Consider the following 22,167-nt stretch of genomic DNA (forward strand, 5'->3'; position numbering starts at 1 on the left):
GCAGAGAGTTGCCTGTGGGGTACATTAACGGTTAATGGCACATATAAGGGCATCAATTATGGTACTTAATTTCCATATTCTGTAACGATATTTGGCAAGAAATCAGAGATGAATGAATAAAGATGGAGATTACGTGAAGGCGTAACGACACTGCGACCATCTGGTGACCATTTGAGGACGTATTCCCATCAGTATTACTGTATAACTAATCCTACAGTATATAGATTACACCGTCCCAAGAGTCCCTCTGTTCGCTATAATGTTTCTCCCGATATGGAGACCATTGCACAATATTTAACCCTCAGTCTCCTGTATGTGTCTCATTGCAGATTATTTCCGAGCCTCAGTATCACCACGGAGTTGACGCATCCGTCCAACATGCGCTTCATGCAGTTCCGGGCCAAGGACTGTTATTCCCTCGCGCTTTCCAAGCTGGAGAAAGTGAGTTACGTCATTGTGTGTAACAACCTTATTACCACAAACTGCGATGTGTCAGCCGGTGGGGGCTGCCCTGTGCAAGTACGATCATCAGGAGCCTCCTAAGGGTCACTGTGTCATAGTGTCACTGTGTGCGGTGTGTGTGACTACATAGTGTCACTGTGTGTGGTGTCTGTGTGTGACTACATAGTATCACTGTGTGTGTGGTGTGTGTGTGTGTGTGTGTGTGACTACATAGTGTCACTGTGTGTGGTGTCTGTGTGTGACTACATAGTATTACTGTGTGTGGTGTGTGACAACATAGTGTCAGTGTGTGTGACTACATAGTGTCACTGTGTGCAGTGTGTGTGAGACTATATATTGTACATAGTGTCACTCTTTGTGATGTGTGTGACTACATAGTGTCGCTGTGTGGTGTGTGTGTATGACTACATAGTATTACTGTGTGTGGTGTGTGACAACATAGTGTCATTGTGTGAGATGTGTGTATGACTACAAAGTGTCACTGCGTGTGGTGTGTGTGACTACATAGTGTACTAAGTGTCACTGTGTGTGTGGTGTGTGCATGTGAAAACATAGTGTCACTGTGCAGTGTGTGTGTGAGACTCATAGTGTACATAATGTCAGTGTGTGGAGTATGTGTGACTACATAGTGTCACTGTGTGGTGTGTGTGACTACATAGTGTCACTGTGTAGGGGGGGGGTGACTACAGTGTCAGTGTGTGTGTGAGTACATAGTGTCATAGTGTCACTGTGTGTGTGTGTGGGGGGAGACTACAGTGTCATAGTGTGTGTGACTACATAGTTTCACTGTGTAGGGGGGTGACTTGTAGGGGGTGACTACAGTGTCAGTGTGTTTGAGTACATAGTGTCATAGTGTCACTGTGTGTGTGTGGGGGGGGGGGTGACTACAGTGTCATAGTGTGTGTGACTACATAGTGCCACTGTATGAGGGGTGACTACAGTGTTAGTGTGTGTGACTACATAGTGTCACAGTGTGGGGGGTGACTACAGTGTTAGTGTGTGTGACTACATGGTGTCACTGTGTGTGTGTGTGTGTGTGTGTGTGTGGGGGGGGGGGGGGGGGGGGGGGTTGACTACAGTGTCAGTGTGTGTGATGACCTAGTGTCATAGTGTGTGTGACTACATAGTATCTGTTGGTAATAAATCCCATCCTCATCCTCCCAGTAACCTCCGCTCCTGTTCCTACAGAAAGAACGAGAGAACGGGTCCAATCTGGCCTTCATGTTCCGTCTCCCATTCGCTGCGGGCAGAGTCTTCAGCATCAGTATGTTGGACACGTTACTATACCAGGTAATAATATTACTTGTGTTACTATTCACACACCTGGTACTTAGCTCCTGTCATCCGTAATATAGGGGCCTTATAAATAAAGATAATAATAAAGGATTGTGATGTATACAGCACACTATAGCTCTTGGAGACACATGTGGTGGCCTTTGGTATTACACGATTAATATTAAAATATTAAAGCAGAAGTGAAGATCTGTAATTGATGATGTAATTGTCCTTTTATTGTCGTTTAGTCCTTTGTAAAAGATTACATGATCACCATCACCAGACTACTCCTAGGGTTGGATACAAGCCGGGATCTGGATACCTCTGCGCGGTGAGTTGACCTATGCCCCGCTCATCTGCACTCTTACTGTATTTGATTGTCTTTAAACCTCTGTGGTTCTCAGCTCCTCACTGCTGCGTTAACATTAGCGCCATTTATCACGCATACTCCCCCGTGCTAGATTTGAGTTGCTGAAAACAAAATAAAAATTTAATTTTTGGGGGGTTTGGTTTGTCTTAGATGAAGATCACGGAGGAAGACCTATGGATCAGAACGTATGGCCGACTGTTCCAGAAGCTCTGTTCATCCAGCGCGGAGATCCCTATCGGAATCTACAGAACGCAGTCCACATGTTTTCTACGTCGGAGGTAACGCGGTCCTACTCTTTTGTGTTGCCACCAGCTAGTGGCTTAGCAGAAATGCACCAATACCAACCCGCAGCCAAATAGGTGATACATTTTATTTGCCAAATTTTCAGTATCTTAACCAAAGCTATCATGGATTGGTGCATACAAATTATTATGATAACAAATTAAAAGTTTGAAAAATATGCGCAGCATAAATCGGCTCCAAGGTCACAAAAGTGTGACAGTAGCGAACAAAACTTCACCCAATTTGCTGTAATATGACAAACTGCAGTTTATCATGTTGCCTCTGGGTGGTGATGGACTTTTTGATAGCTGCCAGGCTATCCGGGTTCCATTGCCGTGTGACCTGTGTATTTTGCAGCTGTTACTCTACGTTCTGATTGTGTTGCGAGATACAGTATGTGTTATATGTTTTGTGTGCAGCCACAATCTCCTCTGTATAACGGTAATGTTCTGTCTTGCTTCTTACAGCCGCATGACATCAGAACACAGGTAGGTTTCCTGTAAACGTCTGTATGACAATGCTCTAAGCACTCAGTAATCCTCCTCTTATGGTATGTATATTGTGTATACTGCGCTGCGCCTTCTGACTCCGACGCCATAGAACAATAATGACGCCATGTTACAAAACATAATAAAAAAAGCAAATGACACAAAAATAAATCTCATGTGCTCATATAAGTGAATGGAGTCATTGCAGTTAAAGAAACAACATTAGTGGTGGAGTAAATGAAAATAAAATATATTAGCAAGAAGCTGGGTCAGGTGCATTGAAGTGGATATTAGAAGTGGAGATGGTTGCCGTTCTAGGGTTAATTTACTCAGCTTCAAATGGAAATAAGGTGCTAACCAATCAGCTTCTAACTGTCATTTTTCAACAAGCCTGTGACATGGCAGCTATCTCCATCCAAGGCGTAGTAAGTAGGACCCCCTTATTCCTAACACTTTGTAGTGTTCAGTGGATTAGATGGAGGAGGGAGCAGGAAGATGTATGGTGTTAATTGTAATGCGGTTAAAACATTCATGGTTCCCGTTGCCATTGGTAACAGCATCCTCAATTGATATGATTCCGCAACTGGGCCGATTAATTTGCTGCCTCTGCCCTTAACAAGAACTTGCCTCTATTAAATGTATTACAAATCTGAACCAGCGCAAAAAAATAATATTGATGAAATGTTCGTTGTGTATATTAAATGTCAGAGTAAATGTCAAATGATATATACTGTAGTCAAAATCATTGGCATTCAAATGTATTTCTTTACTATATGAACATCAGGCCACCCATTCATCTGTATTTTGTAAGGAATGTGTTTATGGTGGGGGCTATTATTTGTGTCACTCCCAACATAATATGGAGAGATTAGGCAAAAGTTGGAGTGAATGTGGCACCCATAGCGGTGCTACATTTATTTCACTAGAAAAAAAAACCTCATCATGCATGAAATATAGAATATTCCTGGCTGTAGGTAAACAAAATAATAAATATAACATATAGGGCCTGATTCGGGGGGGGGGGGGGGGGGTGTTATTTTTTTTCTGGGCAGGTAAATACTGGCTGCTTTATTTTTACACTGCAATATAGATATCAGTTTAAAATACAACCCCATCAATTCTAACTATCTCCGCACATGTTCCATCTGCCCCCCCCCCCACCCTGCAGTGCAGCCTGGTTTTGTCCATTAGAGAGAGAATTTGTTTTTGTGAGTGAACCAGAATCAGGCCCATACTGTAGTACAATGTTTAATCCCTTCCTTGATTGCAAACTGAGGTGCAAACGGTTACTGTATTACTTTGGAGAACTGAGAACAGAGTACCAGCAGGTGTCCATTGTTGCATAATCTTCTCTCCTCCATTACTTACCCCATTAATTAGCTGTAAGACACCCCCCCCCCCGATCCCATAGGGCCTTTATGGACTACAGTGACATCCATTATTTTTCCATCTTCAGTCTCAAATCTCCATCAACGTGGAAGACTGCGAAGATACTAAAGACACAAAAGAACACTGGACAGGGAAACCCAGCCACCGGAACTCCACGTCTAGTGACCAGTCGGGAGCACCCTCTGCTGCGCAGGAAGAGTATGCAGTGGGCACGCAGGCTAAGCAGGAAAGGGAACAAGCAGACAGGCAAAACGGCTGAGTGGATCAGTCAGCAGAGACTAAACCTGTACAGAAGATCAGAGCGCCAAGAGTTGTCCGAGCTGGTGAAAAACCGCATGAAACACCTTGGGCTTCCCACTACGGGGTATGGTAAGTAGTGGCAGCTCCGGGGTAATACCTGCATGGCAGCGGGGCTTGTGCCCACTCATTGGCAGCCTCCAGCTTCGTCTGTGTTTTCCTATATTTAATCTATTTTTATCTTTTTTCACCTGTGGTGTTCTTTCTTGTTGTACGTGCCTGTGCGGTTCCTATGTCATACCATGTTATATGTGCTTACGTGTCCACTTATAGCATGTACCACAACAAGCGTAATGTTACTACATTCGGCCGGTGCCCAGCTGGTGCAGCCTTACACTGATCCTACCTTAGCTTTTATTGTCCGTCTCGGTTTTGTCTTCCTTTCACCTTTTATCATGTGTGTCTTACTGTGGTATGATACGTGTCTGTGATCCGTCTGTGTAACATGATGTGTGCATCGATATCTGTATATGAGAATACGTGTTCGCATAGATCACCAATGTGCATAAATTACTGCCAATGGGCACTTGATACCACACTGACCCCTGGCATCTGTGCCACGCTCTGAGACTGGGGACTTCCATTTATCTTAATGGTAAAATGTCCTGTGTGTAAATATAGTGACCTGACCACCTGTTTGCAAACTGCTCTTCCTGTCCCTGGCCAGAAGGGGTACAGGCCTTGGCTGCAGAGCTGACATTTGAAGTAGACCATTTTCCATCTCGGTAATTTGCCTAGAACACATGCATTTGCAGAAGCTCTACAAGTCCGAAGAGGTCAGGACTTAACAACGTAACTGCAGCGCCACGATTCAGATTTATTATGTTATTCTCAGGGCAGCAGAGTAACATTAACTCGAATTATAAATAAATATATATAGAAGGAAATTGTTATGATGTTCTATTTGTTTCTATGGATCCCAGCATCTTAGCCATACACAGCGGAAACTTCTGCGTCGTCATTGTTTGGAAGCCTCTTCCTCTGTTTTACCCCAAGTCTAACTCTCCCAGATGTCCCCTTCTGTCTTTTGTGCCTTTGGTTGCCTGGACACACCATGTAGGCAGCCATTTTGTGAGCCAAAACGGGCTGCCAGTTCAGTAGTACCTCTGAGTGGGGAAGGGAGACAGGAACAAAGGGTCTTATTCTAGTTCACTCTTAGAGGCAAATTCCTTCTTAGATGGACAAAACTATGTGCACTGCAGGTGGGGCAGATGTAACATGTGCAGAGAGAGTTAGATTTGGGTGGGGTTTTTCTTCAAAGTGAGATCTATATTGTAGTGTAAAAATAAAGCAGTTACATCTGCCCCCCCTGCAGTGCACATGGTTTTGTCCATCTGAGAAGGGAATTTGCCTCTAAGAGTGAACTAGAATAAGGGCTAAAGTACCCAGACCCACGTCTACGTAACGTAACCTGAAGAGATCTGCACAACCCTAATATAAGATAAAGACTGGGAGAGTCTGTCGCACAGGATTGGGTGTGTCGATTGGTCAATAAATTGGGTGGCCCCCCTGCTTATACCGATGATGAATGATAATAATATTACCTCTCAGGGGTGTGCTACCGCTGACAAAGTTGCAATGGAGTAATTACAAGGACAGAAAATGTGTGTCTTGGTGTGGTGCACCTTAAAAAACAAATCACAAAAATAAATTTTATTTAGTTGTATTTAAAAACTGTGAAATATAAAAAAAACATACAAATAATGACAAACACAGTGAAAGTAGTGCATGTTTAAAAACCGCACGTGCGGGAAGTTCCGTGTGTAATTCAAGGGTCTTTGGTTTTTTTAAATAATATTTGACTGCAGCGTTTCGAAATTGCTCCACACCAAGACGCACATTTTCTGTCCTTCGAATTACTCATTAAATAAGATAACCTGTGAGGTGATGTATGGCAACACTCAAAGGGTGTACACACAGAGAGATTTTGGTAGGAGATTTTGACTAGATAGTCAAAATCTCCTAAAAGGTTAGCCAACATTTTTCTCCTGTTTTGTCAAAATTGTCTAGCATAGATAGACTGTGCAGGCAAGGCAATTTTGACTAGCTCATAGACTATCATTACTTAGACAAAATCGCTTAGTCAAAATCTCCAGTGCATCTAGTCCAAATCTCTCTCAAAATTTCTTAGTCAAAATTGGCAATTAGACCATATCTCACCATGTGTACGGGGCTTTACTGCGTGTACCATGTATAACCCCCTGCCGTGTCTACTGTATGTTAGAACCTTACATGTTTTATGTATGGTAAGTAGTAGTAATCCTAACTTTGATTGTTTTATATAATTCTGCCCTCTAAAATCGTCCCTTGCTTGTGGTGTTCTGTGTAGGGCCTAGCATTATCTGCATAGCCCCCCTCCTCTCTCTCTTTTGTTATTGCTGTTTCAACTGATCAATGGTGGATTTTGGCAGAAGATACAATTAACCCTTTGTGTAGCCAAATGGACACTGTTCCTGATATCTGACATTCAGTTCAGTGGGACCTCAGCCCGCATGGTCCAACTGGGGAATCTCAGATGCGTTGCATTCGTCCTAGGATCTGCTAGAGCTACCTCAGGCACCTGATAAACTAGTAGTAATTCTGGTACTTATGTATTATCTGGGCTCCCATGTTAAATGCACCCCCTTTTTTCACACCCCTACTATCCAACTACACATGGAGTTGATTTTATATAGTGTGGCACGCTTTGTGCCCAAAGCGTGGTGAGCGCAGCGAGCCCCGCGAGGGGACGCGGTCTCATAAGAAAAATGGGAGCCCAGATATTACATAAGTACCGTAATTCTTCTATGTTCTTTCCTTTGTGGCCCACATTTATGTATAGGACGAAAGTTTTTGTATGTTGTCCAGAGTGATGTTTAAGCTCAATTTCCAGACCTTAGGGACCCATTTATTATCAGGGACCTATTTTCTTAAATCGTTTTATGAAAAAAATCTTGCTTTAGTCGCTGAGGAATACAGCCCTGGCCATCGTTATCTTACCAATTCTTCTTATTAGTATTTACAGATGGCCAGTGTCTCCTCTTCTCATATATTGCTCGAACCCCACCATGAAACATCCAGTAAATGGGCACCAGATTGGAATTTAGAATCCCCCTATGAAACTACATAATAAGTAGCTATTGGCTGATGCATTTTGTAGATGTCCATTTCTGCAGACAGAAAGCATGGCTAGAGATGTGCCTCATATAATCTCCCACTAATTTTGCAACCGTCTCTGGACAAAAAGGTTAATGTCACTGCAAACTATTATGTACAAGTGGGGGGTCATTGACTCTATTGACAAAACACATCAAGCAGACTATAATTGTTACACGACACAGTGACGATATATACAAGTTAAGGTTTTGAAACAAGCTAAATTTTTATAGGTTTATAGTTCTGCATTTATAAGCTGAAGACTGGGAAGACATTATTTCTGTGTAATTAGCAAGAAGCGAAACGTCCGTTTGCATCACACATGTGTTTCTGATCTATAATAGTTACACGATACAGTGACAATATATACACGTTAAGGTTACAGAGCAAGCTAAATTACCATAATTTGTACAGGTTTATAGTTATGCATTTACAAGCTGAAGACTGGGATGACATTAATTCTGTGTTATTAGCAGTAAGCGAAACGTCCGTTTGCATCACACATGACGCATTAATGCACAGGTCTTCAACCTGTGGCCCTCCAGATGTTGTGGAACTACATGTCCCAGAATGCCCTGACAGTTTTGGCATACTCTTATAGGAAAAAATGTGGCAATGCATGCTGGGACATGTAGTTTCACAGCATCTGGGGGGCCATAGGTTGAAGACCCATGCTCGGAATGCTATATAGTTGAGGTCCCGGTTGGAAATCACTGCATGCTGACTGTTCTATGTAGGTTGCCATGTTTATCCACAGCTTGCAATGTGGTAGCAATTTGTGATGCGACCTCATCTTCCTCCACTCAGCCAAGGCAGCCATTTTGTGCAACCTAGACACTGCAGCATTAGGCAGGGTGATGTGGCTTATCCGTTTGCTCAGGGATTGTGACCTCACTGAGACATGAAGCGCCTATCTCCTTGTGTTTCAGTGGCGTCGCTGGTTCGTAGTGAATGGATAGTATTGGCCATCCTGCCCACCGTAGGCCATGGGTACATTATGATTTAGAACCTGATATGCGTTTCTTGCTGATCTCTCTCTCTTTCTCTCCATGTCTGTGCCTTTCTTCTCTGTATGTTTCTGTAGAGGATGTAGCAAATTTAACTGCCAGTGATGTGATGAATCGGGTAAACCTTGGATATTTGCAAGGTAATTCTCCTCCTTGGGAGTCAGGCTTGACTCAGCGCTCAATGTGAACAGGAATATGCCAACTGCCTCCCAGGGCTCCATGCCAGCTTAGAAATTACAGACAGGAGAGGTGACAGGGGCGAGCATCAGATCCTTTAATGCCCGGACTCTACAATCATTGATGTCAGAGTCTAGCAGCAAAGAATGCTGGCGGGAATTATGATGCCTCGAGTTTATCATTATGAAGGGCCTATCAGCTTTATTAACTGCAGGACTCAATTTGTTGCAGGTCTGAACCATAAAACCGTTCTAAATTCAGTACAAGAGAAAGACGTTACATTATACGGGTAATACATTATACACTTATATGGGTAAATAAATAAATAGATAGATAGATACCTTGTGTGTGTGTGTGTGTGTGTGTGTGTGTGTGTGTGTGTGTATGTATATATATATATATATATATATATATATAATGTGTGTGTGTGTGTATATATATATATATATATATATCTTGTATACACCTATTTCTGTGCATGTGGTGGAAATCCGGGGTAAAACCAGCGATCCCTGCTTAGATCACGTACACTTCCATTGACCGTCTATAGATAAATGTTATTAGGTAGGATCGGGGAGCGCCCCCAAGTTGGCATCTTCCTCCATTGATGTGCTCATATGTACAAAATGGCCCCTAACACGGTTTCATGGAAGTCCCACAGTAACATTGTATATTGCCAGCTTCTCAGTGAGGCCTCTCTGGTGACAATGACATAATGTGGTTTGTCGGTCTAAAATGAATTCCACACTCATCACCCTCTCATGAGTGGATGACCTCTGCTTATTGGTACTCGCTACTACTATAGATGGCAATATACAGTGTCGGTGCAGATATGCTTTTACTCACTGCATGAGATCACCAGAAAAAGCTTTCTTCCATGGAGCAGAACTGGCTGCAATGACCAACAGGCCTTACCCTGAATATCCATAGTCCATGCTATACTAACATGACTATCCTCTATCCGTTAACCAGGCTATGCTAACATTATACACCCGGACTATCCTCATACCATGCCGTACCAACATTATACACCCGGGCTATCCTCATACCATGCCGTACCAACATTATACACCCGGGCTATCCTCATACCATGCCATACCAACATTATACACCCGGGCTATCCTCACACCATGCCGTACCAACATTATACACCTGGGCTATCCTCACACCATGCCGTACCAACATTATACACCCTGGCTATCCTCATACCATGCCGTACCAACATTATACACCCGGGCTATCCTCATACCATGCCATACCAACATTATACATATGGGCTATCCTCATACCATGCCGTACCAACATTATACACCCGGGCTATCCTCATACCATGCCATACCAACATTATATACCCGGGCTATCCTCACACCATGCCGTACCAACATTATACACCCTGGCTATCCTCATACCATGCCACACCAACATTATACACCCGGGCTATCCTCATACCATGCCGTACCAACATTATACACCCGGGCTATCCTCATACTATGCCATACCAACATTATACATATGGGCTATCCTCATACCATGCCGTACCAACATTATACACCCGGGCTATCCTCATACCATGCCATACCAACATTATACACCCAGATTATCCTCACACCATGCCGTATCATTATACACCGGGCTATCCTCACACCATGCCGTACCAACATTATACACCCGGGCTATCCTCATACCATACCATGCCATACCAACATTATACATCCGGGCTATCCTCATACCAACATTATACACCCGGGCTATCCTCACACCATGCCGTACCAACATTATACACCCGGATTATCCTCACACCATGCCGTACCAACATTATACACCCGGACTATCCTCACACCATGCCGTACCAACATTATACACCTGGGCTATCCTCATACCATGCCGTACCAACATTATACACCCGGGCTATCCTCACACCATGCCGTACCAACATTATACACCCGGGCTATCCTCACACCATGCCGTACCAACATTATACACCCGGGCTATCCTCACACCATGCCGTACCAACATTATACACCCGGGCTATCCTCATACCATGCCGTACCAACATTATACACCCGGGCTATCCTCATACCATGCCATACCAACATTATACATATGGGCTATCCTCATACCATGCCGTACCAACATTATACACCCGGGCTATCCTCATACCATGCCATACCAACATTATACACCCAGATTATCATCATACCATGCTATACCAACATTATACATCCGGGCTATCCTCATACCAACATTATACACCCGGGCTATCCTCACACCATGCCGTACCAACATTATACACCCGGACTATCCTCACACCATGCCGTACCAACATTATACACCCGGGCTATCCTCACACCATGCCGTACCAACATTATACACCCGGACTATCCTCACACCATGCCGTACCAACATTATACACCCGGGCAATCCTCACACCATGCCGTACCAACATTATACACCCGGACTATCCTCACACCATGCCGTAGGAACATTATACACCCGGCTTTCCTCACACCATGCCGTACCAACATTATACACGCGGGCTATCCTCACACCATGCCGTACCAACATTATACACCCAGGCTATCCTCACACCATGCCGTACCATCATTATACAACCGGGTTATCCTCACACCATGCCGTACCAACATTATACACCCTGGCTATCCTCACACATGCCTACCAACATTATTCACCCGGGCTATCCTCACACCATGCCGTACCAACATTATACACCCGGGCTATCCTCACACCATGCTGTATGCACATTATAAACCCGGGCTAGTCACATGACCATGCTATATAACTACTGACTCCCAGACCATACTGTGCCATCTGCAGATCATACTGTATTCATTGGCATATCTCATGTGGTGGTGATCAGTCCATGGGGCAGATGTATTAAGCCTGGTGAAGAGATAAAGTGGAGAGGAGATAATGCACCAGCCAATCAGCTCCTAACTGTTATTTTTTAAACACAGGCTGGTTGTGCGTTATCTCCTTTCACTTTATTTCCACATTATCTCTACACCAGGCTTTCTACATCTCCCGCATGTTCCTTACATTTCCAGAGCTGTGCCAGGGCTCTTACTGCAAGGATAAATCTCTGCCTCTCATATACAGTACAATGACAGGAGAACTATTTGTAATACAAGCCCCATTGTATTGTTCTGTGTATATCTCCATGGCCTCATGTATGCCTTGAGCAGGTGTCGTACCAAAAGTTTTCTCTCAGTAGGAAAACTGCTCCGAGGGCGCTGGCAGAGAACACAGTGAACGCATAGCATCTGTAGTGTAACGGCAGAAATCTTGTGCGACACAACCCAGACAAAACCCTTTTGTGCAACAACTAAAATATATATATTTTTATACAGAAAACTTGAATATTGAGATTCAGCTAATTCTGGTGTCTATGGCATTCACCCTGGAAGTGGGCACCTTATACTGGGCTTTACCGCAATACCTACTACACCTACCCAGCGTATTGGGCTGGGATTCTCCTGATCTGCTAATCATGAGAGTGTACTGGTTCTGTCCTATACTGTAAAATGCCAGCACAGCACTGTAACAGACACACCAGCACTGTAACATGACAGAACAGCACTTTAACATGTCAGCACAGCAGTGTATCACATGGACACACCAGCACAAGCACTGTAACATGCCAGCAAAAGAACTGTAACACACTAGCACAGCACTGTAACACACTGACACACCAGCACAGCACTGTAACACACTGACACACCAGCACAGCACTGTAACACACTGACACACCAGCACAAGCACTGTAACATGACAGAACAGCATTGTAACAAGCTGACGCGTAAGCACAGCACTGTAACACACTGACACACCAGCACAAGCACTGTAACACACTGACACACCAGCACAAGCACTGTAACACACTGACACACTAGCACAAGCACTGTAACACACTGACACACCAGCACAGCACTGTGACATACCCAGAACAGCATTGTAACACGCTGACACGTAAGCACAGCACTGTAACACACCAGCACAGCACTGTAACATACCAGAACAGCATTGTAACACACTGACACATAAGCACAGCCCTGTAACAACCTGACACACCAGCACAAGCACTGTAACATGCCAGAACAAGAACTATAACACACTGACACACCAGCACTGTAACATTCCAGAACAGCACTGTAACATGCCAGAACAGCACTGTAACACGCCAGAACAGCACTATAACACACCAGCACAGCACTGTAATACTGAAACACCAGCACAGCACTGTAGCACAACAGCACAGCACAGTAATACACTGACACACCAACACATGCAATGTAACATGCCAGCACAGCACTGTAACACAACGGTACAAGCACTGTCTCAGCTGGAGGCACACTAGGACTTGCAGTAAGTGGTTTGGGATGTGTTCTGGTCACCCCCCCCCCCCCTTATACAGGGCTTTATGGCAATACCTACTACACCTACCCAGCCTATTGGGCTGGGATTCTCCTGATCTGCTAATCATAGTGTGGAGTGGTCACATGCATGAGAGTATACTGGTTCTGTCCTATACTGTAAAACGCCAGCACAGCACTGTAACACACTGACACACCAGCACTGTAACATGTCAGCACAGCAGTGTATCACACGGACACACCAGCACAAGCACTGTAACATGCCAGCAAAAGAACTGTAACAAACTGACACACCAGCACAGCACTGTAACACACTGACACACCAGCACAAGCACTGTAACACACTGACACACCAGCACAGCACTGTAACACACTGACACACCAGCACAAGCACTGTAACATGCCAGCAAAAGAACTGTAACACACTGACACGTAAGCACAGCACTGTAACACTGACGCACTGTAACACACTGACGCACTGTAACACACTGACACACCAGCACAAGCACTGTAACACACTGACACACTAGCACAGCACTGTAACACACTGACACACCAGCACAGCACTGTGACATACCAGAACAGCATTGTAACACGCTGACACGTAAGCACAACACTGTAACACACCAGCACAGCACTGTAACATACCAGAACAGCATTGTAACACACTGACACATAAGCACAGCACTGTAACAACCTGACACACCAGCACAAGCACTGTAACATGCCAGAACAAGAACTATAACACACTGACACACCAGCACTGTAACATTCCAGCACAGCACTGTAGCACAACAGCACAGCACTGTAATACACTGACACACCAGCACATGCAATGTAACATGCCAGCACAGCACTGTAACACAACGATACAAGCACTGTCTCAGCTGGAGGCACACTAGGACTTGCAGTAAGTGGTTTGGGATGTGTTCTGGTTACTCACCCCCCCCCCCCCCCCCCGACATTCATTCTCCACTCATCTGCTGCGTGTTACACATTGTGCTCTGTAATCATCATTGTCCTCACAAAACTTTGCTGTTTCTTCTTTCATTTATGAGGATTTATTTTCAGATATCTGACAACTCTTCTATCCCCAGTACGTATTATGTTCTTATTACAGGTGCTGCTAAGCCTACAGTATTACATGATTATTATATTACACAGCATAATGCTGGACACAGAAGTCCCAGCTCCGGTTATGGAACGTACCGGGAGCGGGGAATGTTAGATGGAAGGTGTTTGGGTGGAATGATCAATGTTTTAGGGAAAAACTATCTACAAAGACAACAGGAAACAGGATTTATTATGCAAATAAGTATAAACGACGTGTATGTGATATGGTTTTATCATTGTTCCCTGATTATTGCTGGGACCTTGTTGCCGTGGATACAGGACGAGTCTTGTTTATATTTCCATTGTCATTTTTTTAATAATAGTAATTAAAACAAGCAAAAAGCAGACGCTGTATGACCATAGTACCGGAGGCCAGCATTGTATGACACATGTATGACCAAAGTACAGGTAGCGAGCAGTGTATGACACACATGTATTATCATAGTACCGGGAAACAGTGCTGTATGACACATGTATGACCATAGTACCGGGAACCAGTGCTGTATGACACATGTATGACCATAGTACCGGGGGCCAGTGCTGTATGACTCATGTATGACCATAGTGCCAGAAATCAGTGATGTATGACCATAGGACTGGGAACTGTTGTATGACACATGTATGAGCATAGTACTAAGGGACAGTGCTGTATGACACATCCATGGGGGCCAGCGTTGTATGGCACATGTATGACTATAGTACCGAGGGCCAGCGCTGTATGACTCATGTGTGACCATAGTGCCAGAAATCAGCGATGTATGACACATGTATGACCATAGCACCAGGAACCAGTGTTGTATGACACATGTATGAGCATAGTACCGGGCGCCAGCGTTGTATGACCATAGTATAAGGGCCAGCGCTGTATGACACACGTGTGACCATAGTACCGGGAATCAGTGATGTATGGTACATGCAAGACCATAGTACCGGGAGCCAGCGCTGTATGTAACATGTATGACCATAGTACCATAAATCAGCGATGTATGATACAAGTATGACCATAGTACAGAGGGCCATCACTGTATGACACATGTATGACCATAGTACCCGGAAGCCAGCACTGTATGACACATGTATGACCATAGTTTTTGAAACCAGTGCTGTATGACACATGGGAACCAGTGTTCTATAACCTATTTATGACCATAGTACTGAGGACCAGCGCTCTGACATATGTACGATCATTGCACCGGAGGCCAGCATTGTGCGACACATGTATGATACGACACATGTATGACCATAGTACCAAGGGCCAGCGCTGTATGACACATGTATGACCATAGCACCAGGAACCAGTGCTGTATGACCATAGTACCGGGAAGCAGTGCTGTATGACACATGTTTGACCATAGTACCGGGAACCAGTGCTGTATAACCATAGTTCCGGGGGCCAGATCTGTATGACTCATGTATGACCATAGTGCCAGAAATCAGTGATGTATGACCATAGGACTGGGAACTGTTGTATGACACATGTATGAGCATAGTACTAAGGGACAGTGCTGTATGACACATCCATGGGGGCCAGCGTTGTATGGCACATGTATGACTATAGTACCGAGGGCCAGCGCTGTATGACTCATGTGTGACCATAGTGCCAGAAATCAGCGATGTATGACCATAGCACCAGGAACCAGTGTTGTATGACACATGTATGAGCAAAGTACCGGGCGCCAGCGTTGTATGACCATAGTATAAGGGCCAGCGCTGTATGACACACGTGTGACCATAGTACCGGGAATCAGTGATGTATGGCACATGCAAGACCATAGTACCGGGAGCCAGCGCTGTATGTAACATGTATGACCATAGTACCATAAATCAGAGATGTATGATACAAGTATGACCATAGTACAGAGGGCCATCACTGTATGACACATGTATGACCATAGTACCCGGAAGCCAGCACTGTATGACACATGTATGACCATAGTTTTTGAAACCAGTGCTGTATGACACATGGGAACCAGTGTTCTATAACCTATTTATGGCCATAGTACTGAGGACCAGCGCTCTGACATATGTACGATCATTGCACCGGAGGCCAGCATTGTGTGACACATGTATGATACGACACATGTATGACCATAGTACCAAGGGCCAGCGCTGTATGACACATGTATGACCATAGCACCGGGAACCAGTGTTGTATGACACATGTATGACCGTAGTACAGAGGGCCAGCACTGTATGACACATGTATGACCATAGTGCCAGAAATCAGAGATGTATGACACATGTGTGACCATAGTACCGGTAACCAGTGCTGTGTGACACATGTATGACCATAGCACCGGGAACCAGTGTTGTATGACCATAGTACCGAGGGCCAGCACTGTATGACACATATATGACCGTAGTACCCGGGGCCAGAGTTGTATGACACCTGTATGACCATAGCACCTGGAACCAGTGTTGTATGACACATGTATGACTGTAGTACAGAGGGCCAGCACTGTATGACACATGTATGACCATAGTGCCAGAAATCAGAGATGTATGAGACATGTGTGACCATAGTACCGGTAACCAGTGCTGTGTGACACATGTATGACCATAGCACCAGGAACCAGTGTTGTATGACCATAGTCCCGAGGGCCAGCACTGTATGACACATATATGACCGTAGTACCGGGGGGCCAGTGTTGTATGACACATGTATGACCATAGCAGGGGAACCAGTGTTGTATGACACATGTATGACCGTAGTACAGAGGGCCAGCACTGTATGACACATGTATGACCGAGGGCCAGCAATGTATGACCATAGTACTGGAAACCAGCAATGTATGACACACATGTATGACTATAGTACTGGGAGCAAACAAAGTATGACCATCCCTGCACTGGAATTCTGGGCCTGTATGCAGGGACCTTAGCTATACAATAGCCTGATGTACTGTGCGCCGTATACAAGGATAGAATCTAATAATGCCTCCTCTGTTTTGCTATCTCTGTAACAGACGAGATGAATGACCACCAGAACACTCTGTCTTACGTCCTCATTAATCCCCCGCCGGACACACGCCTGGAGCTGAATGATATTGTGTAAGTACCGGCGGGCTGCACTCCATGGGCAGGGAACGTCTGGAATTAATGTGTTACCTATGAAGCCACAAGGACCTAGGATTCTTTTTTAAGCGCCGGACGTCTATAAACAAAATCCTGCCTCTAATTATCTTTTTTTATATTTTTCTCCTCAGATATCTCATCAGATCTGACCCGCTAGCCCATGTTGCTAACGACTCCCACAGCCGGAAGAGCAGCAACAGCTACAGGACAGAACAGACGGGTAATCCGGAGACGCGGGACGAGACGCAGCTATGAGAACGAGCCTGACTCATGGACTCTCTGCCTACTCACACAACTTAACGGACTTCTGTACGGCATCTATACGCTGTTGGGCTCGGCCCATGAGTCACCCTCCCGAGTGGACTTAGTTGGAACTTGGGTTGGAGAAGGGCGATACCGCCAGCACTCCTTACTGGAAGCCTCCCCCCTAAAAACCGGAGCTTGATGCAGACGCAGCACAGAATCACGGAGCCATGACGGTAACATCCAACTGCTATGTCCTTGGCACCGATACATCCGCTAATGTGGTGCAGCCGCAGGCTAACAAACAAGCCATGTGACGTTCTCTATCCTCCAAAAGCTCTGTTCCGCATGGAAGGTTTTACGCTATGGTATGTACTGATGTGCACTGGTCCGCACACCCCGGTGTTGGGCCCGGGGGCCCTGACCTGAAGGTGGGCTAGCAGCCACCAGATCATATCAAACATCTCCTGAATAAATGGGTGGTGGCAAACCAATGGGATGGATCTGGGAATACCGCCACCCATACAGCCACTTTCACAGACCACACAGTATTAAGGGTTTATGCAGCCGGCCGATCTCTTCCCTGGCTATAAAGAGCGAGCAGACGGTACGGTCAGTATACGACGCGTTTCGGAAGCTGCTGATAGGAAGACGCTGACCCAGCCCAGTTGTAACGTCCTAGCGGGTTAGAATTTCTTTCCTATAGTAACAGCTTCTCCCCTTTCTTATCTAGCGCTCTTATTTATTGGCCAATTCTATGTCTGCTATAGTGGGTGTATAAGAATCAGACATGGTGCAGCCGCTACCGTGTTACCGGCCCGCAGCAGCTGCCTAGGTCCAGTGTGGATCCTCACAACGGTGCTACCAGTCTCGTGCTGCACGCCTCCCGATGCTGAGGCGCTACACTAATTTTCCGTTATACGTATATGTCCGTTAGAAAGCGGTTTTGCCATTTTGTATTGTGACTCACTGTTCTAGGTGACATGTCCAAATATTTGGAGGCCTTGCAACCCCCGGTTCTTTATACAAAACGGTTTATTCATGCACCATATTGTTCCTGGCCTCCAGCGACACAGTACCCTATATCGTTACCCTCATTCTGTAGCCTCCAGGTGAGAAGCGGGTCAGGCCCCTGTATACGACACCATTCTCTGGTTTGCCTACAGTTGTATCCAGGCAGCGGCCCTGTGTCGTATCCCCGGGCAATGGAATGCTTAAAGTCGGAACGCCGCAGCCGAAAAGCACAAAACAAGGCAGTTAGTGAAAGTTGCAAGAGGGTGCAGTATGTGTAAGTCAGGCATGTCCAAACTATGGACCTCCAGCCGTTGTGAAACTACAAGTCCCATCATGCCTTGCCACAGGTTTGCTAATAGAGAATGCTAAAATTATGGCAAGGCATGCTGGGATGTGTAGTTTCACAACAGCTGGAGGGCCACAGTTTGGACATGCCTGGTGTAAGTGGAAGGATAAGTTATCTGATGGTGACTTGTAGGGTTATAGGTAGAAACCAAAGGTTAACGTGGACAAGGTTGACATAAGCAAAAGGTTACACTTTAATTGTATCAGTAAAATGTGTCCCATAGTTTGTCAGGACGCCCCCAGTTTTGTGCTGTGAGAGGCGCCGGCTGGTTATATATCAGCGGATAATCAATAACAGACATATCCCTTATATCCTGGATGAATGATCTCTGTACATATGTTCTGGGCTTATAATAAGTCGCATGTTGATTTTTTTTTTTCTTATTTTGTATTAATGTTGTACAGTATCTAATAGAGAGTCCGGTGCTGTACGGAGGACTGTACACTAATACAAGGTTCATATTGCACCATTCAAAAAGTACCATATCAGTATTAATCCCCATCCCTAACCGGGAGCAGAATAAACCTATTGATGAGGCGGTGTTACGGCTGCTGGTTATTGCACGCGGTTACAGCCACCGGCCAATCCTCTTACGTCGCTGAATTGGCGGCATCCCCATCCCTATGCTATCGGGTGCATATAATCCTCTCTTATCGTTTAACCCAGTTTGGGAATGACAAAGCTTTGGCGCAAATGGTGGCATATCGTAGCAAAGCTCCATATTTACCGGTCAGATTGGATGATGGGCCAGATTTTACCGGTTGTCATTTTGGGTTTCTGAACCATTATTGTTTGCGGTTTGTCCCACCAATAACCTCAGGTGTTGGGTTGGAGCGTTAAGGCTCCAGAATAATAGTCCAAATATACCAGAGGGACTGTCCCACGGTCACGATGGGAAGGACAGCTGTTCCAACGCTGGGGGTTACAGCGATGTACTGGCGGCGGTGAGCAGGTACCGAGTGCCTCCACTGTAAAGGTGAGGGAGGAGCGCTGTCAGTGTGTGCGTGTATACGGCAGGGGGTGGGGTGCTGTCAGTGTGTGCGCTGTGGAGAAAGGAGCGCTGACTGTCTGTATATACAGAATGCAGGTAGTGATACCATCTATCCTTGACCATATCTCTCAGTGGCCCTTATTATATATATACTCACAGAGGCAAATTCCTTCTCAAGTGGAAAAAAAACATGTGCACTGCAGGTGGGGTAGATGTTACTTGTGCAGAGAGAGTTAGATTTGGGTGGCGTTTTACTGCAAAGTGAGATCTATATTGCAGTGTAAAAATAAAGCAGTATTTTCCCTGCACAGAAACAAAATCACTCACCCAAATCTAACTCTCTGCACATGTTACATCTGCCCCACCTGCAGTGCACATGGTTTTGTCCATGTGAGAAGGAATTTGCCTCTGCAAATGAACTAAAATAAGGGCCAGTATGTGAGTATTGAGGTTGCATATTATCCCCCTACTAGTGTCTTCTATAATAAACATCTCGATGTACCGGTCCTGCAGGATGGTCTTATATATAATATATCTTCTACAGAGAGCCCCTGTCACTGAGATACATTGTACCCGTCTCATCAGTTATCCCCCCACATCCTGTGTTCTGTAATCAGCTGGCGGAACCCAGCCCCTGTCACTGAGATACATTGTATCCATCTGCTGCATCTCCTGGGGCCTGATTGGTTGGTTATGATGGATGCTGTGGGAGGACTTATATACAATTTTATATCTCCTATATCTGCTTTGATAATTTTTTGTCACTACCCAATACAATCAATAATATAAGCAGTGTGTGTGTTGTATGTATGTATGTATGTATGTATATATATACACATACATCATACAGACACAGTATATTGATGATATACATATGTATTGTCTTACGAACGAGCATTTATTGATACAAGTATATCCTTTTGTTACATATGACTTTCCTAGCAGAAGTAATGGGGGGACCCCAACCCCCCACACTGTACAGAGCGCATGTCATTTCCTCACTTTCTGATCTTTTGCCAGAATCTTGTGTCAGGGTGAGGACCTGGGGGACTGAGGACCTGGGGATGGGGAGATGGGATGCTGGACAGGCAAATGTTATTTTGTACAGTTTTTCTTAAACTTTGTTCTATGTAAAGAAAGTATTAAAATGACGAAGCGGCTGCATGCAGCTATATTACACCCGTGTGGTTCCTTGTGTCCTATGCATGAAACAAACTGGAATAACAACATAAAGGTGTATCCTGTCTGGGACCCTCCTACGTGTCCCATCCACCTGTCCTCCCGCCCCGTAATCCAGCATTGTATAACGGCAGCAGGGACCAGCACAGGCCTGAGATCTGCATTTTACAAACATCACATTTCTGTCTGCTTACACAAAGGGTGATTTTAGAATACATGACATCGATGGACATCGATATTGGGCATCCAGGACTAAAACACATTTACTGGCAGATTAATATTTAGATTTATTTATTTTTATGTTAGTAAATGTGTGATCCAGCCCTGCTTCATATTCCACAGTTTGGAAAATCTGACATCATCGGATTCCCCCATGGAAAGCTGGGCTGCAGCTGCTGTCTGGGATGGGGGTGTCTCAGAAGAATCTGCTGCAATCGCTCTGGGGTACAATAATTCAGGGATCCCCCATTGCTGCAAATATTTAACCCTTCGTTGCATGATTTATTTATTTATTTATTCAATATTTTCATGCTTCCTATGTATTGTACGGACAAGGAAAAATACTGAAAAAAAAAAATCACAGACAAAAAAATAAAAGATTTATATTGAAAAAAAAAAAAAAATGCCCTGTAGCAAATTTGATACACCGTGTAATGGTATACCGACATACCTTATGTGCATGGGGTACATTGTGAGTTACACAAATATATACATATAGATAATCTGATTAGCATTTGTTACAATTGGTTCAAGATAAGAGAATTCACAACACATGCAGTCGTCAGGGGTAACAGAAGATGGTATATATCTTCCAACTCAGTGAGTCACAAACTTTCTTGGTTTCCCGACACTCTCAGACCACAAATAACATTGGCCAGATACTGTAAGAATGTATTACATCAATTAATTGCACTTACTGTACCTGCCGGTTAC

The 22,167-nt window shown here is 44.7% G+C and overlaps 1 protein-coding gene across 1 annotated transcript in view; it reads left to right on the forward strand.

Annotated features, from left to right (window-relative positions):
* Positions 1-21,232, forward strand: part of KCNT1 (potassium sodium-activated channel subfamily T member 1) — a 208,404-nt gene extending 187,172 nt beyond the window's left edge. The window contains 12 exon segments of the mRNA XM_083161136.1: positions 330-441; positions 1,651-1,752; positions 1,986-2,040; positions 2,043-2,068; positions 2,258-2,360; positions 2,363-2,385; positions 2,857-2,877; positions 4,334-4,438; positions 4,440-4,635; positions 8,783-8,845; positions 17,353-17,437; positions 17,593-21,232. Coding sequence (XP_083017262.1) covers positions 330-441; positions 1,651-1,752; positions 1,986-2,040; positions 2,043-2,068; positions 2,258-2,360; positions 2,363-2,385; positions 2,857-2,877; positions 4,334-4,438; positions 4,440-4,635; positions 8,783-8,845; positions 17,353-17,437; positions 17,593-17,716 — 1,015 coding nt within the window. The 3' untranslated portion in view covers positions 17,717-21,232.
* The last annotated feature ends 935 nt before the right edge of the window (positions 21,233-22,167 follow it).

Source organism: Crinia signifera, chromosome 9 (genome assembly GCF_055691185.1).
Source record: "Crinia signifera chromosome 9, ASM5569118v1, whole genome shotgun sequence".
Classification (NCBI taxonomy): Eukaryota; Metazoa; Chordata; class Amphibia; order Anura; family Myobatrachidae; genus Crinia; species Crinia signifera.